The 18527-nt window shown below is 58.0% G+C and overlaps 1 protein-coding gene across 1 annotated transcript; it reads right to left on the bottom strand.

The window, feature by feature from the left end:
* Positions 1-205: 205 nt before the first annotated feature.
* NLRC3 (NLR family CARD domain containing 3) lies at positions 206-16946 on the bottom strand. Its single transcript, XM_042037712.1, has 19 exons — positions 16648-16946; positions 11136-11275; positions 10529-10677; positions 8128-9871; positions 7466-7552; positions 6708-6791; positions 6375-6458; positions 5879-5962; positions 5685-5768; positions 5156-5239; positions 4333-4416; positions 3798-3881; positions 3613-3696; positions 3270-3353; positions 2681-2764; positions 2489-2572; positions 2185-2268; positions 1900-1983; positions 206-1427 (listed from the first exon to the last, which is right to left on the bottom strand). The coding sequence occupies exons 2-19, from the start codon at positions 11159-11161 to the stop codon at positions 1337-1339; spliced, it is 3189 nt and encodes a 1062-aa protein (XP_041893646.1). The 5' UTR covers positions 11162-11275; positions 16648-16946; the 3' UTR covers positions 206-1336.
* Between the last annotated feature and the right edge of the window lie 1581 nt (positions 16947-18527).

Genomic DNA, 18527 nt, shown 5'->3' with positions numbered 1-18527 from the left:
CCAGGCAGCACTGCCACCTAGCCTCCAGCACAGCCAGCAGGGATTTGGGGAAGCCACTGTTGGTGTTGCAGCTGCTTGTGCCAGGCAGGAACAGCAGCAGCATCAGCAGCCCCCCTGTGCCAGTGAGCTGAGCTTTCAGCCCAGGGCAGTGGAGCACAGCCCATCCCAAATGTCCTGCAGTGCAAGAGCAAGGCTGCACGAGGCATCTTCTCATCCAGGAACTAATTTATTGCCAACTATTTACATCTCCAGAGCTCAGCCCGGTGTTCCTGGGATCAGCTCCCAGGTCCCTGCAGCAGCCACTGGCTGCCCGGAGTGTGGCAGCGTGTCCTGGCTGGGCTGGGGAGGGGACAGGGGACGGTGGCTTCAGGGGGGCCCTGGGGGTTCCCAGTTTGGCTGCTGGGTCACCTGCAAACCTGGTGCCTCTGGAGAGTCACTGGGTCTCTGCCACACACACGAAGGCACCACCTTTGCTCTCAGCAGCCAAAAAGGTGACCTGCTAGGGACAGACCCTGCAGCTGGGACATTGGGAGGACGTATCCCAAGGTCACAGAACACCGGTGACAACAGCAGGAGATCCAAGAGCTCCAGCCTTGAAGCTGAGAGGCAGAAGTTTGAGCAAAGGCAGTCCTGGTGTAGCACCAAGATGTGCTGGAGACAGCCCACCCTCATGCAGTGCAGTTCCTCTTACATTCACCCTCATACTCCTCCATTTTCCTGAGGACTCTTTATTTTCCAAGCTCTTTCTAGATGGTTCCACTCCTACACCTTGGGTTACCTCTCTCTTCGATAGAGAACAGCTCTACCAAACCCTTCAGCTGTGTCTGGCCAGCACCAACCCATTACTGAGGGCACAGCAACAGCCAGGACCTGCTGAAAGTGCCCAGGTCCACAGCACCGCTCCCATCTGAGCAAGGCAGCAGCAAATCTCTTGTGTCCGTCTGGAATTTCAAGGGGATCCTGCAGGACTGGGCTGTTTTTAGCCAGGGGTGAAAAGCACCAGGGAGATCATAGGAGGAGTTGCTGCCACCAGCAGGTAAATCACCCACAAGAACAAGGTCTGGCATGTGGGATCTGCCCCTTCTCCCTCCTTTTTGTGTTTCCCCCATTCCTTGAAGCTCCTGCCTGGATGAGCAGGGACATGGGCATACACATCCCTCAGCTTTCAACACGAGTCTTGACCCTCCTGCACTCTTGATCCAACACCCTCGGTCCTCCTGGGCCATGCCAGGAGCTCAGGAGCATTCCTTGCCCCTGAGATGGGCACCAAGGAGCTCCCTGCAGGCACCCTGGCCAGAGGGACCCCCGGGCCCCTCCTCGCTGCAGTCAGGCCCCCTCACACGTCCACAACGCAGTCGGGCGAGTTTGTCCGGATGGCGTCCGAGATCATCTTGGCTCCTGACTGCCCAATGCGATTCCCCTGCAGGCTGGGAGCAAAGAGAGGAGCTCAGGCTGGGACACGAGGCAGAGCAGAATCCTTGGTGAGGACAGGAGATGCTGCCCAGCTTTGCAGCAGCATCAACTGTGCCCACCCCACTCCATGGTCAAGGGCACTCTGGGTTTGAGAGCCCTGAGGCAGCCAAGTGAGGAGCTGGAGAAAGCCCTGGAGAGCTGGACAAAGCCCTGGAGAGCTGGAGGGGCTGAGCCACTTCTCCCCTGGAATGTTTTGGATGGTATTTGTCTTTTGAGGTGGTTCTTCAGCCCAGAGGCATCCCTGGAGAGGAGCTGAGGGGTCTGGAGCTGTGTGGGTGTGCGGCTGTTACACCCAGAGGAGCACGGGATGCCCCTGCCCTGTGGGGCAGCCAGGAATGGGCAGTGCTGGTGGGGGGAAAGGTCCCTGGATGGTTCCCATGGTCTCCCCCATCCCTGCCTTTCCCACCCCCTGCAGCAGCCACTTACTTGACATAGGTGAGGCCGTGGTTGCCCTTCAGGGCCGTGGCGATGCAGATGGCTCCGTCCATGCCCAGGGAGTTTTCCTGCAGGCTGCGAGGGGCAGGAGGGTCAGACAGCACCAGCCAGGGAGATGTAGCCACCAGCAGGGAGTGCATGGACTGGGCATTGGGAAGAGCCACCTGCTCAGGGTTTGCCCTACTGAGAACCACTGGCTTGGCCATCCCATTGCTCTTCCCTAAGGGAATGTCTGGAAAGGCTGCTCCTGGCTCACCCTGGGAGTGGGATACTCACTTGAGCCGGCGCAGGCTGCGGTTCACCTTCAGCGCGTTGGCCATGGCCTGGGCCCCAGCCACGCCGATGGAGTTTCCCCGCAGGCTGCAAACGAAGGCAGGAGTGAGGAGGGACAGCCTGGGATGGCCCCAAACAGGAGGAGGGGGAGAAGTGACTGCACACAGCGAGTCAAGGGCCAGGCAAGCCAGGCTGGGAGATCACCATGCCAGGGTAGGAGCAGTGCTGAGCCAAGGGCCAGGCTCTCAGACACCCCGGGGATCAGTGGCACAGCCATGGGCACTTGGTGGCCACACAGAGCACTTACTCCAGGATCTGCAGGCTCTTGTTGACCATCAAGGCTTCTGCCAGGGCTTGGGCACCGGCCGCGCCAACTGAAGCCACTTGCAGGCTGCAAGGGAACAGGCACCCTTCAGCACTTGCCCTAAGGTGGCCATGGCTTTCTAATTAGGGTAATTGGGCTGTGACACCAGGGCCCTGCTGCAGCCTGGATACTCACTGGAGGTCTGCCAGGGTGGTGTTGACCTTCAGCGCGGCAGAGAGGGCGGCCATTCCCTCGTCTCCGATGGCGTTCTCCTGCAGGCTGGGACAAAAGCGCTGTGTGTGCCTGTGCCTGGGAACCAGGAGCAGGGACAGGGCAGCCAGCACAGGGCCCAGCATTCCCAAATGGCTTGGGGGAGCTCCTGGGCCACAAGACATTTAGAGCATCCCCAGCCAGGGACACACAATGGGGACACAGCAGATTTCCAGTGCCTAACGGGATTCCAGAAGGGCTGGAGAGGGACTTTGGCCAAGGGTCTGCAGGGACAGGACACAGGGAATGGCTTCCCACTGCCAGAGGGCAGGGCTGGATGGGATATTGGGAAGGAATTGTTCCCTGGGAGGGTGGGAAGGCCCTGGCACAGGGTGCCCAGAGAAGCTGTGGCTGCCCCTGGATCCCTGGCAGTGTCCAAGACCAGGTTGGATGGGGCTTGGAGCAGCCTGGGACAGTGGAAGGTGTCCCTGCCCATGGCAGGGGGTGGAACTGGATGAGGTTTAAGGGCCCTTCCAGTAGGGCCCAGGACCCATCCACCTGTGTCCCCACTTACTCAAGGCTGGCCAGACTGCTGTTGGACTGTAGTGCTTGTGCCAGGGCCGTGGCTGCTTTGGCCTGGATGAAGTTCCACTGTAAGCTGCAAACAGGAGAAAATGGCAGGTGAAGCCTCAGGCTGTGAGCCTGCCCTGATCCATCCAGGCTCCACACCCATCTGCACCATCCAGGGATGCACAAGACCCCGTGGGTCCATCCAGGATGTCACAGCACACCTCCCATGGAGGGTGAGCCAGGAGTGCCACTGTCACAGCCTGGAGGGGCTGAGGGCCAGGAGCAGTGTCCCTGCCCGTGTCCATGCAAGGGGGTCCAAACCCAGCCAGGCCCAGGGGGAATCTCACTGGAGGGATGTGAGTGCCCGGTTCTCTTTGATGGCCGCAGCGATGGCCTTGCCCCCGTCGTCGTACAGCAGGTTGGCCGCCAGGCTGCAGGGACAGAGGACTCGAGTCACACATGAAAAGTTGAGGACAATGCCAGGGACACCACAGGGTGGTCCGGGTGCCCTCCTGGGGCCCATGGGACTTACTCCAGCTTCCTGAGGGTGCTGTTGCTCCGCAGGGCACGGGCGATGGCAGGGCCCCCCTCCTTGCTGATGGAGTTCTCTCGGAGGCTGGGGAAAGACACAGGGCTGGGGAGGAGCAGCCAAGGCAGCGCTGGATCAGCTGCTCCCCCAGTGCCCCCTTTGCCCCCTGCTCTGGGGCTGAGGCCATCCATTGAGGAGAGCAGTTTTTCTGAGACCACCCCCACCAGCTTCTGCTGCTCCGTTCCGTGCAGCTCCACTCCCTGTGTTTCCTGTGGGCACTGGTGGCCCATCAGGGCTTTTTGCCAGCCTGCCATCCCTGCTGCCATCCTTTCATTCCAAGACATGGCTGAATGAATATTGTCCCAAAGGGAAAAAGCTAAAGATGGAGAGAAGATCCTCACAGCTGGAAGAGGGACCAAAGCTCCTTTCAGCATCTCAGCACTTGTGGAAACAACCAGGCACAAGCCCAGGCTGCTGAAAGGCTCCCAGGTCCCAGCAGCAGCTTTTGGCCAGGGTGACTGGAGGGACTGTCACTTACTTGAGGCTGAGGAGTCCCTTGTTGGAGCAGAGAGCCACTGTCAGCGCTGTGACCCCTGCACTGCTGATGGAGTTGCTCTGGAGACTGAGACAAACAGAGAAGGTGTGTGGATGAGCCACTCTTGGCATCACAGGTGGGCTGCAGGGTCGTGTTTGGGGTGGAAAGTGCCCATTTCACTGAGGAAAGGGCATCTCCCAACCACAGGGAATAGGGGGAGCCACGGCAGAAGGACCAACACTGGGAGCAGCCGGGGCAGGATCAGCAATTCCTGCTGACCATGGCAGCACCAGCCCCAGCAAGCAGAGGGGACAGTGTTTGCCAGCACTTTGGGGCAGCCTTGTCCCCACCTGGCCATCACCGTGGCTGCTGGCTCAGCTGGGCATGGGGATCCTGTGGGTTTGGGATCCTTGTCACAGGGACAGAACCAGGGCACAGCCACTCATCACCAGGAGCCATCAGCCCTCCTCTCCAGGTGCTGTTCCCATGGGGAATGAAGGTTGCACCATTCCACCCTGACTCTCCCTGCTTAGCCAATTCCCATCACTTTTGAGAGAGAGAAGACCCAAAGCTACTGATTTCCTCCAAGCCAGAATAAAAAGCCATTGCTGGGTTTTAGGGTTAATTCTGTCAGTGCCCCTTGGTGAAGGCAGGGCCAGCCTGGCTGCTGCTGGAGCTGCCACATGGTGTTCCAGCCTGCACATCCAGGGAATGTGGAGTGGGAGAGGCACGGCAAGGGACTGAGGGCTTGAGGAGTGGCAGATTTTGCTGCAGGGAGGAGGCTGGGCTGTGTTGTAAGGAGTCCAGGCACGGAGGGAGAACTTACTCAAGGCTTTGCAGGCTGTGGTTCACCCTCAGAGCTTCAGCCAAGGCAATGGAGCCGTTGTCTCCCACCGAGTTGCTCGAGAGTCTAAGACAGAAGAGGAAACTTGGAACTGCCAGCAAGGGATTCACCTCCCCCAGGCCATTCCTGCTGCAGCAACAAGCATGGACTCGCTGCCACCTCATTTCCCACCTACATACACCTCTGTTCTCGTGGCTGGTTGGAGCTGGAATAGCTTTTAATGTTCCCTCAGGGCCTGGAGCCCTTCTGCTTCCCTCTGCCAGAGGGGAGACTTGGCTTCTCCTTTCTTTACGTGGCTCCCTGCATCCCTGGAGGTACAGAGAGCACCTCCCTGGGGCTGCTCCGACGGCAGCGCTGCAGGCCCTGCTCCCCCTGTCCACACCAACCCCTTGGGCAGAGCCAGCAGTGTCCCTCCTGCCTGTCACACGGGCCTGCCCCTTTCCTGCCATTCCTGCCCACAGATCCCGGGAGATGTGGCGCTGGCACTGCCATCCCTCCGCCTCATGCTCACATCAGCTCCCTCAGGCTGCGGTTCTGCTTCAGCGCCTCCGCGATTTTCCGGGCGCCCTGGGCTCCGATGGCGTTTTTCTGCAGGCTGCAAAGGTGAGGAAGGCACCTGTGAATGCCAGGTGCCACATCCCCATCGGTGCCACCACACTCTGCTGGGTGGCTGGAGGGGGGGGACAGCAGGTCCCGGTCACTCACTGCAGGGTCACCAGCCTGTGGTTGGTCAGCAGGGCCTCGGCCAGGAAGGTGGCCCCGTCCTCCTTGATGGAGTTGTGCTGGAGGCTGGGGGAGACAGAGTGAAGCCAGGCATGGATGCTTCCACAGCAGGGCCAGGGGGGCTGCAGGGCAGTGGCCACCTGCCCTGGGGTTTGCTTGCCCTCGTCCCCAGTTGAGAAAGGGGTCTGGTCCCCAAGCATCCCTGACCAGGAGTCTCCTTCCCTCCTCTCCCATGGGATATTCCTTCTTCCATGAAACAGCACCCTGTGAGCTCCCATGCAAGGAAAGGACCTTGATCCTCACCTCAACCCCAACCCAGACTCACTGAAGCCAAGAGGCAGGAGAATCCCAACTTTCTGGCCCAGGGTCTCCCCATGCACTGGCCCTTGGAGCTTGGGAAAACCTCAGTGGGACAGAAGAGGAAGGGGGCTTGCCCCGGGGATCTGCTCCAGGAGGTGCTCCAGAAGTTGAGACTTACTTCAGGGAGAGCAGGATTTGGTTTTTTTTCAGGGCATCAGCCAGGGCTTTGGCTCCGGTGGGGCCGATGGAGTTGCTCCGCAGGCTGGGGCGGGACAGGCAGAAAAGCCAAGGTTAGCAAAGCTGGAGTGGCACAGGCCCAGTTTAAGCCAGATGCCTCCACATGGCACTGCTGAGGTGGGACATCAGGCCAGCAGCTTGTGGTGGTGGCTTTAGGGGCTGGAGACCCTCCCCAGCTCGGTCAGGCCAGGTGGGATCCAGCCCCACCATGGGCAGGGAATGGTTCCCAGTGGGAACATGTGCATGACAGGAGCTGGGGAAGGGGAGCACTTACTCCAGCACCATCAGGCTCCTGTTCACCAGCAGCGACCTGGCCAGAGCTTTGGCTCCCTTGTTGCTGATCTGATTTTCTGCCAAGCTGCCCAGAAAAAGGAAAATTGGGTGTTTTTCCAGAGGAGAAAGAGACTTTCACAGACCTTGGCATGTCCCAGGACACAGCTGGGATGGGTGAGCAGAGAGGAGCCATGGCGAGCATTTGGTTCATGGTACAACCAAAGTGATGGATGTTCTCCAGAGGCGGACACCAGGCAGGGACTGCCAGGACTCCGTTTCTGGACATAAAATTCATTTGTGTCATAAAAAGGGAGCTCAGATGGCAGCGTGGGGAACTCTGGGCAGCCTTGAGGAAGAGCAGGAGGTGGGGAAAGTGGGAACCCATCTGTCTGGGATGAGGCATCTCCCTGCATGGAGGTCAGGAGCCTGTGCCCCCCACACAGCAGATGCTCCACGCAGAGCCTCGAGTGTCCAGCAACCTGCTGTGACCTTGGGAAGTGGCTTGTTGGGATAATCCATGGATTTATATGTTTTTTTAGGAACAGTGAGGAGGCAGCAGTTCCAGGAAGACTGGGCAAGGCAACCTTGGGGTAAAGTCACTGCCTGGGTGCAGGGACCGTGTGGGACTGTCCTTGTCATTAGGCATCCTGGGGAGCCAGTGGGAGAGACATTCCTGGGGGACCCCCACCCTGGTTTTGAGGTGCCCCAGCTCCATGCTGCATCCCCAGGACATCCCATCTGCCCTGGGCCAGGTCCTACCTGAGCCTCTGGATCTGGCAGTCCTTCACGCTCAGCATGCTGCCCAGCAGCTCCATCACGTCATCCTTAAACTGGTTATTGTCCAGCCTGCAGAAGACATGAGGAAAGAGCAAGAGCAAGGGTTGGGAGATCGAAGTGGAGAAAGGATGATCCTCCCATGACATCTGCCTGTCCCAGGTGGAGAAGCTCAAGGACAGAAGCAGAGCTGACCCAGTGCCACCCCCAGGGCAGCTCTCTGCAGGTGGACAACATTGGTGGGCCCATGTCTCCATTGACACCTGGAATTGCGAGTCACAGGAAAGAGAGAACTCATCACTGCCCTCCAAGACTTAGAGGGGACTTAAAACAGGGAACAGGTTTAAACTGAAAGAGGAGAGACTTAGATTAGAAGTTAGGAAGGAGTTCTTTCCTGTGAGGGTGGGCAGGCCCTGGCACAGGGTGCCCAGAGAAGCTGTGGCTGCCCCTGGATCCCTGGCAGTGTCCAAGGCCAGGCTGGACAGGGCTTGGAGCAGCCTGGGCTAGTGGAAGGTGTCCCTGCCCATGGCAGGGGGTGGGATGGGATGATCTTTAATGTCTCCTCAACCCAAACCAATCTGTGATTCCAGAAGTCACAGCCTGGCATCTCTGCTCACTTCTCCTGGTGCAATCCCACGAGGACTCACCTGAGGCTGTGGCAGAAGAGAAGCTGGGAGAGCAGGCTCTTACACACATTGTAGGTGAGGCAGTTGGACAGGTTTGTCTCCTCCAGGCAGACATCCGAGACCTGCAGGAGATAAGCCAGGGCAGAGCAGTTCGTGGGGGTGAGCATCCCGGCCAAGCTCTCGCTCCTCATCGCCTCCTCCACGGCCTTGGCGATGTCCGTGTGCTGCATCTCCTGCAGGCAGTGCATGGCGTTGACAGCGCGCGAGGAGATGGCGTGGTCGGTGTTCAGGCAGCCCTGCAGGACGCTGATGGCCTGGCTCCTGAACCCGCTGTGCTCGTCCTTCGCCAGCAGCCACCCGGCCAGCAGCTTGTTCACCTGTGGGGACAGCAGCCCCGAGAGGAAGCGGACAAAGATGTCCAGCTGCCTGTCCTCGGCCTGCAGCGCCCTCTGAACGGCGCTCCTGAAGTGGTTGAGGAAGCCCAGCTTGAGCCAGGACATGCCGCTCTCCACAAAGAGGTCGAAGATGGTCCGCTTGGCCGCCGTGTAGTAATAAAGAGCTGCCAGGAACTCCTGCATGGTTAAGTGGGAGAAGTAGTAGGCTGTGGAGGTCTGCATGTCCTCCTTGAGCAGGAGGCGGGTGGAGAGGCTGCTGTGCAGCAGGGAGAGGTCGATGCCGTAGGCCTTCATGTCCTGCTCGTAGAACACGTGTTTCTTCCGCAGCAGCCCGTAGAAGGCCAGCCTGCCCAGGCTGCCCACCAGCTTCTTGCTGGTGTTCACAGCCTGCTCGATCCTGAGGGTTTCTCTCGGCTTTTCCGGCCAGTCGCCACTCAGAGCCATTTTAAAATAATAGGAGTAGATTTCTGACAGGGTCCTGGGGACCACAGCTGCTTCTTGGGATTGATCGCTGCAATGTTTCAGGAAATAAGCGATTGAGGAGCCAGAAATCCAGCAAAAACCAGGAATGGTGCACAGGACATGTAGCGACCTGTTAGCCCTGATGTGCTTCAGGACTTGGCTGGACAGGTCTCTGTTGTCAAGGAACATCTGGTCCAAGAAGTCCTTCATCTCTGCAGCCCCAAACCCTCGGATTTCCGTCATCCTATCAACCAGCCCACCAGGAATCTGCCTGGCTGCCGCTGGCCGTGACGTGACCCACACAGAGGCCTCCTGCAGCAGGTTTCCCCTTATAATGTTGGTGATCAGGTTGTCCACTTGGATCTCCTTTTTGGGATCGGTGCAAACCACTGTGTTGGAAAAATCCAAGGGGGTCTTGAATTCATCCAGGCCGTCGAGGATGAGCAGGGTCCGGGCGGCTCCAGCCGAGATGCAGCCGGGCTCGGTGATGTGAGGGAAGGCCAAGCAGAGGAGGCGCTCAGCAGAGAGCTTCTCGTAGGTGTTGAGCTCCCGGAAGGTGAGGGGCAGCACGAACATGATGTCCCTGTTGATGTCCCCCTTTGCCCAGGTGCAGACAAACAGCTTCACCAGAGTGCTCTTGCCAATCCCGGCCACGCCGATGGTGACAGAGATCCGAGGGGGGATGCTGACTTTGGAGAGAGGCAGGAAGAGCTTCTCCAGGGGGATGCTCTTGGATACGTTTGGCAGGCCTTTGGTGGTTTCAACCTGCAGGATGTCGTGCTCCTTCTGCTGGATGTCAGTCAGGCCTTCCACCAGCAGCAGGTTGGTGAGGCGCTGCAGGGCTCCTGGCTCCAGGCCGTTCCCGTAGGAGCTCTGGAGGCTCTCCAGGTGTTTCTGCACCATGGGTTCTGCACAGAGAAATGGAACAGGGGTGAGGAGGAAGAGGAGGAACCACAAAGGCAAATGACAGAAGCTGCTTCACTTTTCTGCCATGCCCATGCAGAGGGAAACCTCATGGAGCCCTCACATCCTGGTGGGAAGGTACATGGCAGGGCTCAGAGGGCACCAGTAGGCCTAAAGGGCTCTGACCAGCCTCACAGTCAGTCCAGAAGCCCATTTAAGCTCAGCCCTGGGCCTTCAGCCTCAGCTTAAGTATGTTGTAGGACCTAGACCTTGGTCTTGGACCTGATCACTCTGCCCTTGCCTGGTGGCCACTGGACTGTCTGAACCTGGTTGCCCTTGCTGGGCCTGATCCTGACCTCTCAATTGACTTACAACTTGACTTCATTCCTGCCTCATTGCCATGGACTTGTCTGATGAACTGGACTCTCTGATGAACTGGACTCTTGGCTGAACCTGTCCTGCTCCCCTGGCTCAGGTATCACAGCGAAATTAAACCCTCCAGCAAAGGCTGGACAAGCAGAGATGGTGCTGCGAGAGATTCAGAGCAGACATCAGCTGAGGTTGGAGCCTTCCAACCAGGAGGGAAACCAGGGAAACCTCTGCTGGCAAGAGGGTTGCAAAGAGAGCCTGGAGCCAGCCAGGACATCCACCACAGCCCTCACCTGCTCGGGCAGGGGGCTCGCTGCCTGCACCTGGGCAGCCTCCTCGGCCGTCAGGAGCTCCAGCCTGCGCAGGTGGGAGATGATCTCCTCCAGGAACTGCAGAAAGATGGACCTCGCCAGCTGCTCGCGGTACCGGTTGATCCAGGCCCCTGCGGGACAGGACAGCGGGACAGGTGGGTCCTGGGCCAGCCCTGGGAATGTGGGTGAGGGGTGACAGGGAAAGGCAGCAGTGGAGAATTCCTTCTGACTCTGAAGGTAGCAGTGGGGGAGCTAGAGCCCTCCTGAGTGCCCTTCTTGTGATGATGCCATCCCAAAGCCCTGGCAGGAGGCTTTGCTAGGAGCTGCTAGGTCAGGGCAGCAGCCACTGAAATTGGAGTCAAAAGAGGCTGAAGAACACAATCATGAAATGGTGTTTTCTCCTAGAATCCAAGCCGTTGCAGAGAAAAAAGACTGAGCAAGATCATTTCTCTCCAGAGATAGCCATTCCCCCGGCGCCAGCACAGCGCTCGCTTGGACTGGGAGCTGCTCACAAGTTGGTGCCCCACCTCATCCCATTTCTGCATCCAGAACTCTCCCGAGATGATGGATCTGCCCAGCCACCACTCACCTTCCATCAGAGGCCTCCCGTGGCATGGGTGGTCCCTGGGTGAGGAGCTCTGTGGGGGCAGCAGCGTCCCATGGACCACCCCGTGTCCCCCCGGCCAGCTCACAGCACTGCCCGGGGCTCCTCAGCCCCTGCCCATGGCCCTGGTGGAAGAAGAGGAGAAGCATCAGGAGCAGTGTGGGAAGGAGCCCACTCTGAGCTATGGTGGTGCTGGGTGGGGTTCAGCCAAGGGTCCTTCAGCAGCTTTTGGCTACAACAGAGTCCCCTTCACTGCAGGCCTGGCAGGGGCACAGCTGGGACCAGCTTTGCCCAGACCTCAAGTGCCACACACTGGGTGCCTTCACCACCACCACTTATGCCACAACCTTTGTCAAGCACGGTGGTGCATTAATTGCCCTGACAATGCCCCTGTGCCACCTGGGGAGCACCCAAAGTGCCACCACTGTCACAGCGCTGGGAACTGCTTGTACACTCTTCTTCTCTGGGTTGTGAAGGAAGCTGTGGGGCAGCAGGCAGAGGGATGTAAGGCCTGTTTTGGTTTCAAACCCACCTTGCCCCCATCCAGAGCCTCCGTTGGGGCTTGCTGAGTGTGGCCAGCACCACATCCTGTTGTAGAGCTCTGAAGATGCTCTGAATCATCAGCCAGAAAAGGAGCATCTACCTGCTCCCTCCCCCTCAGCTGCTGCCTAACCACGCTGAGGGTTTGGTGTTTGCTTTTAAGAACATCTGCTCAGAGTCCTGTTGTTCTTTGAGCAGAGGTGGAGAGGGAAATGTCTCCATGCCTGAGAGTGTTCCCAGTTCAGGTGGCACTGTGCTGTAGCCTCTCCACCAGCCCCAAAGTCTTCTCCAGGCGGGAACTTCTGAGCCCCAGGGGATGTGTGATCACAGCAGCAATGCACACACAGTGTCTTGGGGCCTGTGTCCTGGCACCTTTCCTCCTCTCCACCTGGCCTACAGGATGCTCTGGATCCATGTGAACACCTCCATGCTGGTCAGAGGCTCTGCAAGAGGGTCCCTGCCCACAGACAGCCTTGCCTTTTTCAAACCCACCCCTGAGGGGAACATGGGCACTGTGGGGGCTTTGATGCAGCCTCGCCAACAGGTACAGGTAATTCTCCTTCCTTTGGTCAAACCTCTTCTAGGCAAAAAGCACAGATGTAGCTGGACCAGGAAAACCTGGTAGAGTTTCTGGTCCATGGTGTGAGGTCAAGGTGCTTGGAACTTCTCCTTCTGTTCATCCTCTCTCCCAGGGATCCATGCTGGGGTTTATTTCTCCCACCAGAAGCACAAGACTGCAGGAGGGACCTGACAGCATCCCCAGGGCTGAGTTCCTCACAGACCATGGCTGGATCTGCCACAGACACATGTGGCACGTCCTCCAGAGTGGGGTAAGTGACAGAAAATGCTGGGTGACAAAGCACCAGCCCAGCCCCACCTGCCCAGGTGGTTCCTGACAAGCCCCTGTAGGGCTGGGAGGTGCTGTTGGAGCAGGGTCTGAGCCCACCACCTCTCCCTTCAGGATGGAAGCCTGGGCTCTGCCCTGGCTGCCCAGCTCTGGACCCCTGGTGTCAGTGGTGTCAGAGGTCCACGAGCCCGTGGCAGTGGTGGTGATCCCACAGCAAAGCCCTTTCTCCATACCGGGAGCAGCAGGGCCCCAGCAGCAGCTCTTACTCATCACCCCCCATGCAGTGGCCCGGTCAATGAAGATCCCATCAATTAAGGGAGCTCAGTGAGCAATTCACAGCAAAATGTTCACCCTTTGATGTGTTCTTGTCTCTAACTGGCCTGGAAGGTTCAATTAAGCCTTTGCAGTGCCCAGGTCTGTCTCTCATCTTTGCTGAGCAAGCCAGAGCACAGCCAGAATGAAAGGGGCTTTTGCTGCTTGCAGCGATGTTCCCTGCAGCCCTTCCTCTGAAACGTGGCCCTTTGATGGGGGAAACCTGCTCCAGCACCACAGAATGTTTGATGGTGTCCTCTGGTGCTCCTTCAAAAACCACCAGCCGTGGGCCAGCTCACGCAGAGGCATCTCACTGGGAGAATGAAGCAGCAGAAGAAATAATGCAGGGGCTGCGATTTTTTTCTGGTTCCAGTAGTTTCAGGTGCAGCTCTAGGACCACACGGGGCTGCTGAAGGCTGCGTGCTGAGGGGGTGGAGGGAGTTACCAGCTCTCACAAGAGATGTCTGAAGGGTAAGGGCCAGTCAAAGCCAGGTTCCAGAACGCCTACAGAGATCCAGGTGTGTCCAGGATGGGACGTTCCAAGGCTGCTGGCTGTGAGTCCTCTTCTGGGACTCTGACACCTCTGCCTGAGGTGTCAATCCTGCACATCCCAGGTGTGCAGCTGTTGCCTGGCCAGGATCCAGCAGGGACAATGTCCCACCGGCAGCCAGAGGAGTGGTGATACAGGTTTGTGTCTGCCCTGCCTTGCCTGTGTCCCCAGGGAAACTGGGATAAGAGGCTGGAGGGTGGGAGGCTGCCCAGCCAAACTGATGAGTGGCACCTGCAAGGCCCAGGGAAGGAAATGGGGATTTTCTTGGCAAGAACTTGGCATTAACACTTTTTTTTTTTTTTTGCTTAGTGTGGTCCAAAGGTCCAGCCCAGGAGAAAATCCTCTCTTCTAAGGATGTTTAGACAACACCGATGTGTTCTTCCAGCAGCTCCAATCCCACCATCCCTACAAACCACCATGCTACATCCCACCTGAGTGTCCCTGCCCAAAACCCATCAGTGCCTGGGGGCCACAAGCACCATGCTGGAAGGTCCACAGCCAATCCTCTCCCAAACAGCTGCTGTGGTTTTCGCTGTGTCCGTCCTGTTCCAGGATTCAAACTGCTGGCACCAACACCAGAGAGCAGGGGCCTGGATGTAGCTGCTTCTGCTCATCTCTGGCTCTAATTCTGTACGTGCAGTTTCGCTCCTGGAAGTCCAACATGACCAGAGCAGCATTCAGGGAATCCAGGATGAAGGGACAGTCCTGAGGTGGAAGCATGAAGCTGTCTGGAGACAACAGGCATTTACTGCCTCCCAGATCCTCCTCCTGCCCCAGACAGATCCATCACTCCGTGCCTTAGGAATCTGCTGAGGAACTGGGACCGTACCAGGTCTGGAGATGTCCCAGCAGCTGCCAGCAGCACCAGGACTGCATCAGGTGACACCCAGCAGTTGGAAGTCTGTGTTTGTCCCCCTGCAGGGGCTCGTGGGCAGATTCACCAGCAGCATCAGGGGGGGAGGGGGTGGTTGGCACCTCGAGTGGGACTTCCCAGCTCGCAGAGCCCTGGGGACCCCACCTGCTGCGGTGGGCTGGGGGTGGGCTGAGGGTGCCAAGGTTAGACAGGCACCAAAGTGCTGGGCAAGAGCTCCTGCATGGCTGCAGGCACCCACAGATGGAAAACATCCGAAAAGGGCCTGATCTATAGCGTTTAGATAAGGTTAAAAGCTTTTTATATGAGCTAAAAATGGCATCATCACACAGCACCTGCAGCAGGTGGGAGGTGCCCACTCCAGCTCAGCTCCATGCCCCAAACACGCAGGAAACCTCAGCCTGGCCATCTCCTTGTCCATGTGCCACCACCGTGGGGTTTCTCCGCGCAGCCAATCCCCCAGAGCTCTGCGCTCTGGGGTGGGGGAGCCCCGGGAGCGCAGCCCCAGCCCAGCGCTGCCCTTCCTCCCCCGGGCACGGAGCGGCCCCGCCAGACCTTCCCACCACTTCCTGGAGCGCTGGGTTCCTCCGGCGGCTCTCGGGCTCCTTTACCCTCACACCTTCGGGGCTTTTTAGCTACTTCTCCTGCCTTGAACTGATCCCACCTCGGAGGTCAGCGAGCTGTATGAAAACACTTCCCAAGGCAGCACCTCCAGCTGCTCCCCCGCAGCTGAGCGAATCCCGAAGCCAGGATGGAGGCTGCCACCTTTTGGCAGAATCGAAGAGATTTCACATCGTTAATTTCTGTTAATTAAACGATGCAATTGAATACCTTCTGCATTATTACTCAGTTGTGACGCTTGCAGACTGGCGAGTAACTCAGTTATCTAAGTTTGCAGCTGACTTGTATTTTTTTGGTCTGGATTTAATGCAAAATCTATTTTATGTCAAATTTAATCTCTTCCAGGTTTGGGTTTTGGTTTTTTGTTTCCTTAAACCCAAACCCCAACCCCAATAACAGGGCCCAGCAGGACACAGCAGGGGTTAAATAGGAGGTGAGGGGCCATGAAGGGCCCCTGGGCTGGATGCCAGCAGTGCTAACCCCAAATCTCACCAGAAAAAAAAAAGGAAAAATCAATCTGTGGGTGATTCCAAATGGCTAAAAATGAAGCTAATTGTGGAGAGGAGGTGCCTTGCAGGGCACTGCCGCACCTCACAAGCTGCAGAATGAAGGCTGATGCATTTCCTGAGCTGGCCGTGCCCCTGGGATGCTTTACCACAGATGTGCAAACAGCTGATAGGAAAGCAGATCCTCCCAGCACACAGCTTCTGCCCTTCCCACCCACAGGATCTCAGGATATCAGCACAAAAACTGGGCAGGAGCTGCTGCCAGCCCGGGCTGCTGGGATGCTGACGGATGTGGTACCGCCCCAGCGACCTCTGGGGTTTGATCAGAACAATCTTCCTGGGCTTGCAGAGCACCCAAAGAGCAGCTGCAAGTTCTCCAGAAAGAAAATTTTGTGCAACATGGACATCCTGACTGCGAGGTGTCCCCTGGCCCCCAGAGATACCTGTCTGGCTTTGGATAACTCTCCCACGTGGTGGCCAAACCCTGAGTGACGGTGATATCCCAGAGGGTGACAGAAGCCAGCCTGTGCTCCAGCAGGTGCTGTCCCCAGCAGCCCCGTATTTATGGGATACACAGTGCCCGTAAGTGCCTAAATAACAGCAGGATTAAGTCTGATGCCCTGAGGCAGCCCAGCATGCCCGGGCTCTGTGCCCACCTAGGTGCAGGGTTGAGCTCCAGCTCCCCGACCTGCTCCTGTGACACCCACACCCACTGCTTTGGCTCTGCCCCACTCTTTGGCACAATTTTGCACCGTGCCACAGGCGAGTGTGTCACTAATCTCATCCTTTTCTATTGGTGGTGCATCTTGGAGTTTATTTTGGACCGTTTGGAAGTTAATTAGTTCAGCAAATGACATTAAGGCGGGGGAAAGCTGCTGCACAAGGCTTTGGGCAGGCAGGGCGGCCTGGCTGTGGCTGCTTTCATGCCCAAACAGGCAGAGCAGGCAACGGGACAGAATGCGACATGTGCCAGGTCCCCTGTGAGGTCCCATGCTCATCTCCATCCCTCAGGGCTCCACCCACTCCTGCCAGCATGGTGGCCATGCCATGCCGTGCCATGCCGTGCCAGGCTGCCCTGCCAGGGCAGGGACCTCTGCCCAGCAGCTCCTGGCCCTGCCACGCTGGCCCGGCCACTCCATTTCACGTGGCCATCACAGCACGGGCTCTGCAGCAGCTTGTCCCCACACGGGAGAGCCAAGTGACACCTCCCCTTCTCCTCACACCCCTCCAAAGCCCCACCAAGCCCCTACCTTGGCCTCGAGCCGCCTTCCCCAGGTCGGTGTGTGAGCAGGGCACTGGAGAGGGCATCCCCGTGGTGGGCGAGAGGATGCAGCCGCTCCGTGCCCGCTCAGCTCTTTATCCCCAGGGCTTAGCTTCCTCCTCGACGGATGCTCAAGGTCAAGGTAGCAGCCACCCTTCCCGGTGGTGTCTTCTACAGCTGGTGGCACCCGGCACCGGGCGATGCTCGGGGCAGGACCTGGGCAAGGTGGGTCCGGGTTCCCCCGCCGGCCCCCGCCGGTTCCAGCCCGGTGGCTTTTCTCTCTTTCCGTTCGCTCCTCGCCCCTTCCTGCCCTGGGTCTCGCTGATCTTCCTTCCTGTCAGCGCGGGGCTGGTGACTATGCAAATCGAGCTGAGGGATCCGCCAAAACCCAGCAGCGTCTGACCCCCGGAGCCACAGCTGGGGCTGGCCTGGTGGGATGCTCTGTGCGCGGACACTTCCCTGCCTGCGGATGCTTTCTCCCAAAAGCCACAAAACCGGCCTCAGCAACATCCAGACTGCTGTGAATTCCCTTGAAGCAAAACCAGGATCTCACCCCGGCCTGGGAGAGCCGAGGGGTTTTGCTACATAACCCCCTCACTGGCCAGGAACGCTGGGAATATCCCATGGAAGAGGCTGGAGTCACAGCTCTGTCCTTCCTTGGGTTGTGCAAAGAAATAATTCCATGAGTAAATGTCTTGAAAGAGTAGAATAAAAGGGTAGGGATAGCCTGCCTTTCCTCCAAAGCCCTTCTCCTGCCGTTTCTAAATGCTTCCTGGAATTAGGATTTGTCTCCAAAGAGCTGGATCCCATCCCACCAAGGAGCCAGAGCCACCAGCGCAGCAGGACCGGCGGGATCTCCCCTCCCCAGCTCCACACAGGCAGGTGGGGTCAGTCATTATTTTCCATTTTTGTTCTACAAAATCCTCAGTTTGTAAATCCTATAAAATTTCACTGGCATTCAGGCAGATGGTGGCTAATGGAGCTCTCGTGGTGGAGAGCTGGTGGGGGTCAGGGTGGGCTCATGGCCACTGAACTGTGTTTGGGGAGGAGAGGTGGGGGCAAGCAGGGATTTGGAGCTCCAGACACCACTTTGGGCTGTGTGTCTCCCACAGCTTTGCTCTCTGCCCATCCCAGGCTGTGCCCAGTAAAGGATTAAAATCTCTCCTCTGGCGAGTTTTCGGTCTGTTGGTAATTTCCCGGTCTGGAGGGTGGTTTCAAGAGGAGCTGGTAAATCCCAGCAGCCAATCCCTCACATCCAAAATGACTGTGCAGAAACCCCAGTCAGGGCTGTACCTCCTGCTTTCACAATTCAACATTTACCTTTATTAACACATCGGAAATAATTCTTTGCCACTGTGTATTACGCGCCCCTCACACGTTTTCTGGCCTGTTTACTGGATTCAACCCCAAATTTCTCAAAGTATTTATTTACTAAACTTGACCTATGAAGTTCCCGGCAGGGTGGGTTTGACCGCAGCCCCTCTGGAGCTCGCAGGGGAGGTGAGAAAAGCTCCAGGGGTGACTCTGTTTGTTGACTTGTGCGGTTGCTTGGCAGGAGGGTGCTCGGCGATGGGTCCTCAGCTCAGACCTGCACAGAGTCACCTGCCTGGGGACAACGAACGGCCCCAGCTCTAGAGGGAGCAGCAGGACGCTCCTGGGGAACAGCCGTGTTTCCACAACACGGAAAGGTAGAAAGACCTCACAAGTCTGGGAGGCTTGGGGGAGTCCCCGGGGAGGAAGGGACGCAACCCCGAACCGCCTCCCAGAGGGGTACGCGGTGGGTCTCGGCTTTTAAGCCGGTTTCCTGAGGAAGGAGCAGGCAGATGGGATGGGATGGGATGGGATGGGATGGGATGGGATGGGATGGGA

This window comes from Corvus kubaryi, unplaced genomic scaffold, assembly GCF_017639235.1.
Source record: "Corvus kubaryi isolate FWS band 111438036 unplaced genomic scaffold, C.kubaryi_AGA036_p1.0 37387, whole genome shotgun sequence".
NCBI classification, from domain to species: domain Eukaryota; kingdom Metazoa; phylum Chordata; class Aves; order Passeriformes; family Corvidae; genus Corvus; species Corvus kubaryi.
Note: the sequence above shows the minus strand (reverse complement) of the source record. Positions and strands in the feature narration are given on the sequence as shown.

What these genes read in the sequence shown, in the direction of transcription:
- NLRC3 (XM_042037712.1), bottom strand. Translation starts at nt 11,161, where the DNA reads ATGCCACGGGAGGCCTCTGATGGAAG. An exon ending in AAGGGACTCCTCAGCCTCAA is followed by an intron (nt 3,882 to 4,332) that starts GTAAGTGACAGT and finishes GTCTTTCCCCAG; the next exon opens with CCTCCGAGAGAACTCCATCA. An exon ending in ACCACCCTGGCAGACCTCCA is followed by an intron (nt 2,573 to 2,680) that starts GTGAGTATCCAG and finishes GTTCCCTTGCAG; the next exon opens with CCTGCAAGTGGCTTCAGTTG.